The sequence below is a fragment of the Copadichromis virginalis genome, linkage group LG2 (genome assembly GCF_057382275.1).
Source record: "Copadichromis virginalis isolate Kocher_CV1m ecotype Utaka linkage group LG2, C_Virginalis_male_GT1.1, whole genome shotgun sequence".
NCBI classification, from domain to species: Eukaryota; Metazoa; Chordata; class Actinopteri; order Cichliformes; family Cichlidae; genus Copadichromis; species Copadichromis virginalis.
Genome location: NC_140619.1, coordinates 27,356,387 through 27,368,618, shown reverse-complemented (window position 1 = coordinate 27,368,618; position 12,232 = coordinate 27,356,387). Strand labels below are relative to the sequence as shown.

General features: G+C 42.6%; 1 protein-coding gene across 4 annotated transcripts in view; it reads right to left on the bottom strand.

Moving 5' to 3' along the window:
* Positions 1-10,450: 10,450 nt before the first annotated feature.
* Positions 10,451-12,232, bottom strand: part of nlgn3a (neuroligin 3a) — a 133,152-nt gene continuing 131,370 nt past the window's right edge. For all 4 annotated transcript variants that reach the window (XM_085476418.1, XM_085476428.1, XM_085476437.1 and 1 more), the window contains one exon: positions 10,451-11,428. In XM_085476418.1, coding sequence (XP_085332544.1) covers positions 10,573-11,428 — 856 coding nt within the window. In that variant the 3' untranslated portion in view covers positions 10,451-10,572. The remainder of the gene's footprint in view (positions 11,429-12,232) is intronic.

Below are 12,232 nucleotides of genomic sequence, written 5' to 3'. Positions count from 1 at the left end.
TTCCCAGTCACAAGTAGACCAACTAGTAGGAAAAATTAGATGTCAAGTGGGAACTCCACAGTAACAGGTTTTTTGCAGGATGGATCCTCTGCTGAGGCTTAAAATGTGCTTGTTGCCTGCTGTTGTTACTTTCCCCACATACTGGGAGTGTGCGGGCTTTAGTCTCAGCGGTGTCAGTGGTATCTCCAGGCCATCTATCTTACAGAGGGCAGATCATTATGTAGTCGACAGGTAGCTTTAGGTTGGAGCCAGGTGGGAATGCCTGTGCTAGATGAACTATAGGATACTACTGTTGTTCACTGGACCTCCATAAAACCACACTGGCTCCTTTAACTCTTGAATACTACATTACACTTGGGCTTGTTCTATTCTTGCACTGATGCCACAGTTTATTGCACCCAAAGCTGCATTTAAAATGCTGGTGTTATTTTATTTTATTTTTTACCAGCTAATCCCATAAAACCAAAGACTGAATTTATCTGGCTAACAAGTGCTGTCTGTGCAGACTCGGCTTGTAGCTTATGGTCTGTGCCACACAACTCCATCACTGCATAAAAACCACTTAAATCACATAAAGCATGCATACTACCGGGTGATATTCTCCCTATTTTGACAGCTCTGCCGCTGTATTTTGCCTCGACAGCAGCTCCGTGTCGAGAAGGCATCACAGAGGATGCAAGGGGAACGTGTCTCCTCTGCTACTCGGATGAGCTAAAGAAAGAAAGCTTTACTGTTTGTCCTCATTGTAATTACTGAATACATCACTGAACACACCATTCTGGCTTTTGGCTCCATGTTTTTCACAGTTTCTGGACAACAGTGAGTTCAATGGCACAGAAACGTATGCTTCATTTGGCTGTGAATGCAAAGACAGTGCTTGTTAGTGGGATAAATTCCTTGTTCGGTTTTGGTCTGCTTGTGGAATTTGTTGTTAATTATACCAAAGATAAAACATGCCAGCCTTGTTAATGGATGCAAAAAGTGTGTGATTTTTGAAGGAACATAGTAGTCAGGTATATTGTCTAGGACTGTGGTGCTTTCTCCATAAATATTTTTGTTTGATTCATACTTTGTGGCCACTATATTAGGTACACCCGTTCAACTGCTCGTGAACACAAGTATCTAATCGAGTATTGATGCGTTTGGGCATGCAGGCATGGTCAAGAATGGGAAAGAAAGGGGATTTAAATTACTTGGATAGAAGTTACATGGTTGTTGGTGCCAGATGGGGTGGTCTGAGTATTCAGAAACTGCTCATCTACTGAGATTTTCCGCACAACCATCTTTAGGGTTTACAGAGTATGGTGTGAAATGCAGAAAATATCCAGTGAGCAACTCTTCTCTGGATGTAAATGTCTTGCTGATGCCATAGATCAGGGGAGAATGGCCAGACTGCTTCAAGCTGACACAAAACTTGGCATGTAGAGGATCACCTCTAAATGCACAACATGTCAGACCTAGAAGCAGATGGACTAAACCAGCAGAAGACCACACTGGGTGCCACTCTGATTAAGACCAGAAAACTGAGGTTGCAATTCATGTAAATTCACAACAATTGCGCAACAGTCGTCTGATGTATCTTGATTTCTGCTACAACTTGGGATGGAATAGTCAGAATTTGCTGTATAAACCACAGAAAAGCATGGGCCCATCCTACCTTTTATTAACATTTCAGGGCCCTGCTGGTGGTGTAATGGTGTGGGGCATATTTTCTTGGTCCCTTAGTAATTTAAACACCTACAGAGATGATCAGAGTACTGTTTTGGTTATGACCACAGTGTACCCATCTTCTGATGCCTGCTTGCAGGAAGATAACCCACTGTGTCACAAAGCTCAGATCATCTGTACTCAAATAGCCTCGAGGGTCATCCGATCTCAATCCAATAGAGCACCTTTGGGATGTGGGGGAATGTCAGATTCTCATTTCACGGCTGTGCAGATGACAGAGCTGCAGCAACTCTGTGATTCTATCACATCAATATGGACCAAAATCTCTGAGGAAAGTTTCCAGCACCTTGTTGAATCTGTGCCACAAATATTGAAGAAGAAAAAAGGGGGTCCAATTTAGTATTAGCAAAGTGTACATAATCAAAGTGTCTGGCGGGTATGTACAAACACACACAAAACACCCAAACCTCTTGACTTCAAGTCTTCTGAAAATGAATGTGATGTTCTATATTCACGAGAATCACAATAAGATACATAAAGAATAGATATTTTATTTTTGATTACTCCAGTTTCCATGATTATAAATACATTCTATGGACATAAACATAGAAGTAACAGGGCATCTTTAGTAATCTGTACAATAACACTGAGATAACATAGATTTATCAGAGATGTATCTGGGCTCAAAGCCCATCGCTTTTGTTGATTACAGTCCTCGTTTCCAGTGATACATTGTGTTATAATATCTGCCTTCGCATGAAACTCCTCATTAGGTGAACCTGAAAAAAAAAATGCCACAGATTTGTCTATGCAGTATGGGTACAAAACATTTTTTTTTTCAAGATTGCATTTTTCACATGGAAATAATAGATTATTGATGTTTTGACAAAACACATTATGATATCCCTTTTGGAGAAAAACAGGCTATTTAAATTCAAAGTGCAAGAGTTTTGGTTCACTGACTGACTCGAGTCTGCTTCTCAATAAGTAATGTTCATTAGCTTCGTAGTCAGCAGAGAAACACGGTAACTCAAGAAAATTAGATTCTAAATGAGTGGAAATGAGTAGCCCAGATTATGGCACTTACAAAGCTGGAGAAAGAGAAAATGGGCGCATCATATATGTGCGAGACAGAGGGAGAGCTGCCCAGATATATTTTACATGAGGGGAGCAGAAAAAACCCCAACAACATTTGAGCACAAAAGAAAAAGAGAGATGGGGAAAAAGATGAACGAGGCTTGAGAGCAGAGAGATGAAGGTGAGGAAGAAGGTGAGAGGAAATATAGGTAACAACGTGCTCTCTGTGGTAGAAATAAAATTCTCAATATCTTCACGCAAACACAAAGACACCCACAACTGCACACACCTGCAGCTCTCTCCCAGCGGGTGGGACTGTGTAATTTGGCACATCCATTTCCTAGGCTGGGTTTGTCTTCGCTGCTGTCGAGGCAGTCACAACCCCCATCGGGGTATTCTAGCCATTCCTTGAATGATGTCACTTTCGAAGCACACTCGCTGAACTGCAAACAAATCTCGGTCGTGGAAACGCGTCTCACTCATAACCGCCCCCCCCCCCACTGAGCCATCCATTCCCCTTTTCCCCCTCGTGCGATTCGTGTCATAGGAAGTTTGGACTAATTTCATCAAGCCTTCAGGTTACTGAGTGCAGAGGAAGTTTGACCCCGTTTTTCCTCCTGCCGCAGTTTCCATGGTCTTCCCCCTTTGGTCCGTGACTTAATTATGTGGCTCTTCACAGGGCCATGTATCCCAAACTGTGTCCCTGAGGCCACTAGGTCTGCCCCTGCCAATACTCAGTGACATCTGCTCTGCTTTAACAGCATATGGGAAAATTACATGGCAAAAAACAAGTTGCCCTCCCATGACATTTCTTCCCTTTGATAGTTCACTCTCAGCTCCACCACTCAATTTTAATTCTGTGTCACTCTATGTGTGTGTGTGTGTGTGTGTTGGGGCCAGTGGACACCGACCTCACACCACTGCACATGAATCAGAGAAGAGAAGAATCCGCTTTGATTCATAACGGTGCTGTTCACCCAAATGTAGGGTTGCCAACTCCCTGAAAAATAAATAAGGGACACCTCGTGGCCAGGGCCGGGCGACCCAGTTGTCTTCACCCTTCCCAGTGTGGTGAATTTTCTAGCTCTTTTTTTGTGTGTGAAATTATTTTTTTAACCATTTGACTTGAAGTTGATTTAAGTAGATGCATATTCTATTCTTTGTGATATGAACACATGTGAAACAAATGATCATTTAGCCATTTATTTTTAGCTCAAAATGACAACATTAACACAGTAAAACAGGTCTCTTTCTTAAACAGAAGCCTGTCATGCTTAACTTTTGAGAATATAAGTAAATCTTTCTTTAAAAGCACTCTGTCCTGCTTAACTTAAAATAATAGAAAACAATAGAAAGAAAAATATTCTTGTAACAGTGCACATTTAGTGCATTTAGTACAATTGGCTTCAGTTGAGGTATTATTTCAGCTTTTCTAATGCTAATCAGCTGCTCCTGTTTGTAAACCCGCTTGTTCCCATGATTACGCATCATAACTCATCATCATTATTCATCTATGTATTACTTTTATGTATTAGTCATCTATTTGTTGTAATCATCTATTCTTGCAGTTGTTTATTACACAAAATAAATTATATTATCACACTTCTGGCCACATAGCGCTGATATTCACTGCACATGCCCATATTAACGTTTTCCAGCCAGGTGTTTTCCTTTTCCCATTCTTCCCTTTCTCTGAGGGGAACAAACATTGCTGCTCTAATGCTGGGCTCACACTGTGCGGTTTTTGGCCCATTTTGAGCCGATTTTTGAGTGATCGGACCGATTTTGGCCTTCATCGTGCGTCGTGTAGTATACGTGGGGTAACGAGAAGTGATTAACACCTCACGACCAGCTCCCGATCATCAATCGCTCATGAGGGTGTCACCACAGGCGCTCACACTGCTCACGCGCAAACGTAAACGTTGGTGAAAAAGACGGCGCAGCACGGCTGTGCAGCGTGTGATCTGGACACAAGCGATGGAGGCACAACTTGTAGAACTTTGGAAAGCTCATCCGAGCCTTTTCGATGTGGCATCACAAAATTATCACGACCACAACAACCGTGAAAATAGTTGGATTTACACTGCTGCTCAATCACAGCTGCCTGATCATGTTTTTCATTAGCAATTTAGCAAAGTTGATGGTAGTGGTGTGTCTGTGTGAGTGAAAGACAGAGAGAGCGAGCGACAGATTTTCTGTTATAACCTTCATGTTATGGAGGCACAGTGTGAGCACTCAGGTCGCATCAGAGCATCGGGCGGTATAGTGTGAGACTCTGCATCGTGACCTATGAACGTCTAACCCCTGTGAGTCAATCGTGCAGTTTGAGCAGGAGCTGAATAACGTGACTGAAAAAATCGCACAGTGTCTGCCCAGCTTTAGGTGTACTGTCATCCGAGACTTGCACCGCAGAGTCGGCGTTTGTTCCCCTGTTGACCATGCTTCTTGTTGTGGTCATCTGTTGTCTTCCGGTATTTTCTCCGCAAGCGACCTTTCCTCGACCAATGAGATGAGCGGTAATCTGAATTGTCATACTCGAATTGTCATAAGTGTGCTGTCAGCTCATTGGTCACAAAGCAGGAGAGGGGCTGGGAATTATGTTTTCAAACAAAGTGTTAATTCCATAAACAGTTATAGACTACTTTTGATTCTCACTGTATTACGGGACAAAGTGCGTCCCTTATTAGCTCAATACGGGACGTGTACTTTTGTTTCGAAATACGGGACGATTCCGTATTTTAAGGGACGGTTGGCAACCCTACCCAAATGGCAAAATAACTTCCAGGCTCAAAGTACGTTTCCTGTAAAATTTTCATGAGCTTGTTGTAAACTTGTTAGCAAACAGCTGCTTATTCATGCATTCAGCAGAGGCAGAGCTTTACAGGGATATTTCTGGCCACCTGTCCAGTAGTTATCCTCTTTTCAAATTTAGCGATCAGTGCAGCGGAAGTGATCCAAAATAGCTTATTATTGTGAAACTTGAAATATGCTGAAACACGGAGGAGAGCTGCACAGTTATGTGATGACTGGGGACGATCTTCCAATAGATGCCGATGTTTAGCATAACAATTAGGCTTTTTTGTTTCCTTTGTTTTTATTTGTATGATTTTTTATTCCCCACTGTGTGCTCACAGACTCTTTGAATGTTTAACCAGGACAAAATTGATGTGATACAACAGAAAAAAATACACTGATCAGAAATAAGATTATGACCATCTGCCTAATATTGTGTTGGTCCCCCTTTTTGATTCCCAAAATGCCGTGAGCCATCAAGGCATGGACTCCACTAGACGCCTAAAGGTGTGCTGGGGTATCTGGCACCAACATGTTAGCAACAGATCCTTAAGTCCTGCAAGCAGTGAGGTGGGGCCTCCATATGGATCAGATTTGTTTGTGCAGCACATCCCACAGATACTTGATTGGAGAATTTGGAAGCCAAGTCAACACCTCAAACACATTGCTTTACTAAAACAATTTCTACACCATTTTTGCTTTGTGGCAGGGAGTATTATCCTGCCACAGGCATCAGGGAATACTATTTCCATGAAAGGGTGTACATGGTCTGCAACAATGCTCAGGCAGGTGGTACGTGTCAACATACCACCTGGATGAATGGCAGGACCCAAGGTTTCCCAGCAGAACATTGTCCAGGGCATCACACCGCCTCTACTGGGTTGCCTTTTTCCCATAATAAGTCCTTGTGCCAGGTGTTCCCCAGATAAGTGCAGTAATCAGTGAGCCTTGGCCAATCATGACCCAGTCGCTGGTTCGCCACTGTTCCTTTCTTGGACCACTTTTGACCGACACTGTCCACTGAAGTCTGGGAACACCTAACAAGAACTGCAGTTTTAGAGATGCTCTGACCCAGTTGCCTAGCCTTCATAATTTGTCCCATTTTTCCTGCTTCTAACACATCAACTTTGAGGACGCAATGTTCACTTTCTCCCTAGTATGTCCCACAAATAAACAGGTTCTGTGATGAAGAGAAAATCACTGTTATTCAGTGTCAGTGATATATTGTTATGCTCATATTGTTATGCCCAATCAGTGGTTCAGCTACTGCCCTCTAAGAATCTATAGTATTTATAACCAATATAGTGATATAGTTAGCCAAGTTGTAAGTGTGGGTCACACATGAGCTGATGCAATCTAAAGATAATGACTACAGCAATGGAAAACTGACAAAATGTGATGCTGGAATACTCAACAGAGCTCACTGTGAACATTCTGTCAAAGAAATGCTCCCTAAAAATTCCAGTCCAAAGAGTGTCTTTTGTGGATTTCGTAAGCAGTGTTTCAGTAACTAGATCTCACATTTTTGTTTTTATTATATTCAAAACACACTTATTTTCCTGCCTAGAGCCCCACAAACAAAATTTAACTTACTTTTATTATATTGAAGTATACTATATATTATATTGAGTGCGCAGCAGAAATATAAGTTCTCATAAAAGTTTGAAGATGTTTTTAAATGACTGAATGAATCAACCCTTTATGGACTTCAGTAATAAAGGAGTGCACATATTTCACAATCAGAAATATTTGAAAAACAGCTTCGCTCAACAAAGTGTAATCAATGCAAAGACTGTATATTGAAAAGGACACACCAGTTTGTTAGTAAAGTTATATTAAGAGGAGGACTTTGGCAGTTTCTTGAAACTGGGTGCTCCAAAGGATTGACGAATATTATTGAGAAATGCAGCATGCTCATAATGTAGCACCATGGAAATCTCAAAGTAGGCAAAACCTAAACCGTGCCTTGCTTTCTAATTGATTCTTAAATAATGGCAGTTACAAGATCAACCTCATCTAATATTCAGCATTACTTGAACCTAGGGACTGTTTAATTAGGTCAAAGTTCAAGTAAGCAGAAGAGTCATTTTTCTTATATATTTCTATTTCTATAATTTCACTTCTTTTTTGCCAGCAGAGGAATCGCCCCCTAATCCTGGTCAGTAGAAAGAATACAGGTTTAAGATAGATCTGCATTATTGTTACTTTTTAGGTCTGGAAGCCACTTCCATCTTTTGATATGCAGCCTATAAATCAATGCCACAATGTTTGGTGACTGCATTGTCCAGTTTATAGTTATGGACGCCTTATAAAGTGTTTTCTGTGTGCACAAGAGCGCTCCAGGTAGAAACCAGCTGCTTGTTCCTTTCTTAGAAGATGTGGTTCAGTTGAAGCGAGCGGCTGATTAGTAGGTGATTCCCAAATAAAGCAAGATGAGCAAAAAACAAGATGACTCGTATAGATCAGTCTCAGAGCAATTTCCCTCAAATAACCCATTTCTCTCTTTCTGCTACTGGCAGGATCGGTGATAAGCTGACCAGACTGTGCTTCTCGCTCTGCTACACCTCCAATCATTAAATACCAGAGGAAGCTGTAATGGAATACTTCATAAAAATGGTGAAGTCTGTGTGCATGAAGTCTCTGAAAATTGCAGCGCTGATCTTGGATCACTAGTTGGGTCGCATTACTGCATTTCACTGTAACTCGGGAGACAATCTGTGTGACGCCAAGATACTTAATGAAAATTGTCAGTTTTACTCACAGAATCAATAACTCCAGTTTTCACCCCGAGAATAACACATAATAAGATGCACTGTGAGTACATCAAGGCAATCTTTTCACAATCTCCCATTGCTGCAGCACTACTTTGCATGAATTACAGTAAAATCTGGGGTTATGCACGCAGATAGGCCCCAAGCTGTTAGCCTGTTTTTCTCAAAGGTTTCAGTGAGAGAAAAGGAGAGAGGCAGGAGGAGGGGGAGGAGGGGAAAGAGGAAGAGGGGAGGTAGAGAGGAAGTCCTGGGGGGGGGGGGGGGGGGGGGAGCCTTGCACTTGCTGCAAGACTATTTCTTTTTTAACTCATTCAAAATGGAAATAATAAAAAGTCATAATAGGAAGGAAAAGAACTTTGATCAAGAGAGGGAAAAAAAGTTTAGTGAAACTTTATATTGTTCATTTTTTAAAGTTTTAATTTGGCACATGGCACAATCAGCATGTATGCATCTGGAATACATAAATAAATATTAAATATTTTATACATAAATATACATATAGAGCTCCTACAAAGACACCTGGAGAGGTCTTGGCTTGGTATGTTTCAAATCACAACAGTACAAAGAAACTAATTGCGTTGGTGCTTTTCAGTCTAAAGAGAGTTTTAAATATTTGTTGTTGTTTTTTTTAAGTGGGAAATATATCTTCATAGAAGCCCTATACATACATGTATGTATGCCCATATTTATATATATATATTCAAAGAAATACAAGTGTGCACTGATGTAGGTTTATTCAGTGCAAACAGGCCACTGTCTGCTTTCGAAGAGGAACTCTTACAAAGTCAATGGAATCATGTCAGTTAGTTCAGTTGAATCTTTAGCTATTTTTTTTCTCTTACACATAAAATAATAGATTTATTTTGTAATCTTTAAGCAAAAAATTAGACATATATAACTTTAAAAATAACAAAAGTGCTATTTTGCAAAGACAGACACCCAGAGACGCAGCAGAAACACTACTGGTGGATGAACCGAAATCAACAACATGGGAAGGTACTCAGCCCCCAACACCCCGTCCCCCCACCCATAACCACACAATATAACCTACAAAAAAAAAAAAGGTGCACGGACCCACACACACACACACTCACTCGCTCGCACACTTTCGTTCTCACACGCGCACACACCCGTTCTCGCTCTCTCGCAACTCTTGAGCTTGCAAGTTCCGACAATGTGTCTCTTCCTTTATCTCACGCTCCTGACCGCGCTTGCACGCAAAGGAATGAGAAATCATGTTCACATGCACACAAACACACAGGTGCTCTAAGCAGCATGTGCACGTGCACACCTCGTGGAGATAATATCGGATAGCTTGAACAGATAAATTGGCTGTAAAAGATGCACTTTTCTCTTAACGAAACAATCACAGTAACATAGTGTTTATCTCCGCCTTCTCATCTCTCGGCAAGAGCTGTCCCAGACAAATCATTTCTATATGAGCTTGAAAAAAAAAGAAAAGGAAAAAACACCATTTGGGTGGCTGTTGTGTTGATACGCAACAGAAAAAAAAAAAAAAGAATGAGTTGCCCAAAATGGATTTTAAAAATCTCTACATCTGCATATCCTCTAGATTCCCATCCTGGATTCAGTCTCTCATCTTTGAGTCTCAACTGTTTGCAACACACCCCACATGGAATAGTCTCGGGGAATAGAAATAATGACAAAAAAACCCAACAACAACAAGCTTTTTGTAAGGCATTGAAACGTAAAACAAAACAAAGAAGCAATTAAAAACATTTCGTGAATATCGACGTAGAGGCCATTGTTCTAGACGTGTCTCCCGCAGGAGGAAAAGGGATGGGAAATAAAAAGCACTACTCTTTGTTTTTTGTTTTTTTTTGTTATGAATTCAAGAAAAAAAAACTGTTGATATCTCCTCAGTCTGCTTAAAAAGGCTTTTAAAATGATTATTTTAGAAAAAAACACTGCAGAAAGACCCCGCAACCCCCCTTCTCTCCTGGTCGGGAGAAGGGAAGCAGTTTGATTTTGGCAGCTCTGCACAACTTGACATCCACGGAGAGCTCTCAGCAACTCTCCTCGTAGTAAAAGTCGTGTTAAATCTCCTCACGTTTTAATCTGACTGATGCCCTTCCCCTCCTCTCCCACCCCCCCTCATGGCCCTCCCCCTCCCTGTGATATTTATAAAACACAATCCTCTCCTCCATTCGTTCATCCGGACTGCTCCTCCTCTTCCACCCCTGCACCGCCGCCTCTTCCTCCCCTCCCCGTTTCTCGCCGGCTGCCCCATGCCTCCTTAAAGCTATACGCGGGTGGTTGAGTGAGAGTGAGGCAGGCCGGTGGAGTTGAAGCCAGTTGTGAAGGTGTTGTAGGGGTGCAGGTTGGGCATGCCTACCAAGGAATTGGGGATCATGGTGATGGTGTTGGGGGTCATCAGGGGGATGTCGTCCGGAGAGCGCCGGAGTGTGAGCGTGTAGTCGGGCAGCGAGGCCAGGCGCAGTGCCCCCTCATTGCTGTTCCCAGCCTCACACTCATGGTGCGTCTGGTTCATCTGCAATGACATGATCTCCTCCTCCGGCGCGTGGTGGCCAATGTCGTTGGATGTGGTCTGCCGCTGCGGGCTGGGCTGCCCGTGGCCGGAGTCCTGCCGCCGCTTGTCCTTGCGGTAGTAGAGGGCTGCGAAGGCCAGGACGTTGAGGAACAGCAGCGAGGCCCCAACAGCGATAGTGACGCTGAGCTCTGTAGAATAATCCCGAGGGTTCTCTACAACCAGCGGCCCTGTCTCCTCATCATCGCCCCAGGAGTCTTTGTCCTCACTGTTGTAGGCCGGGGACATAGGTGGCCTCTTGGTGTTGAATGGCCAGTTTTTCCCATTGGGCTTTTTGGTGGACAGTGTGTTCTGCGTGGTCTCTGGGGGCGGCACTTTGGTGGTGGTGGAGGTGTAGTGGAACATATCGTGGAGGTTGTACAAATGGGGCACTAGGTGTTTCCAGAAGGCCACTTTGGTGGCACGGTAGTGATCGCGCACACGTGGCTTCAGGCCAATATGCAGGTAAAGCTGATCCTGGGGGTTGTATTTGGACCAGGCCACCTCTTCGAAGCGATTGGCCTTGGTGTGGATGAACTTGGTATCTTGGGGAACTGGTTTGTTGGGATCCCTGGAGACAAGAAAGAGAGACTGTTAAATGTGATTCTAAGAGTACATTAAATTATTCAAGCTCTGACATTCATGTGGGATAGGAAACGTCCAAAAAAACTAAAAATACAAGCATGTGATTCACAGCTCATATTTTGGCGTGAAAGGGGTTCAGCTAGTGGAGAATTCATTGATTTTGCTCAGTGAAATCCACAACAGCAAAAGCACAAACTCGCATCGACCAGCCAAATCCTCCTGGTTATATAGGATTTGCGTGTGCATGCTGTTGTGTATATATATATGCTTTCTTCTTAATGAATGAGTTGAGAACGATTTCATATTATATTTTCCCAAATGTCTTTCTGCTTTTGGACACCTCTTTGAGCATAACCCCCCTCCCCTTCTCTTCTCTCTCCAGATGTTGTTCTTATTTCATTTCTAAGGCAGCCCACCTACAAAAAACAGGGCAAAGCCTTTTAAAGTAAACACATATGAATAAGTCAGCAGGCTTTAGGGCTCGCGTCAGGAGGCATCTTGTTGTTGATAATCCAACGCTGGTGGAGCCGTTTCGCTAATTGCTTAGGGAAGGCGGCACAGTGTGCATTGGCATCCAATGTGCTGATGTAAAGTGGACCATATTAATCAAGATACTAAAGGAACTGCTTAGCCCTGTGTGTCCATATATATGTGTGCATGCATGGATATCAGGATGTTTGCATGCATGAGAGCGAATGGATGTTTATGAGACTGAGCATGACAGACAAAAAGGAAAGAGCTTCTTCTGGATGCAGTACCTCCTGTGATCTACAGAGTTCACTGTTCCACT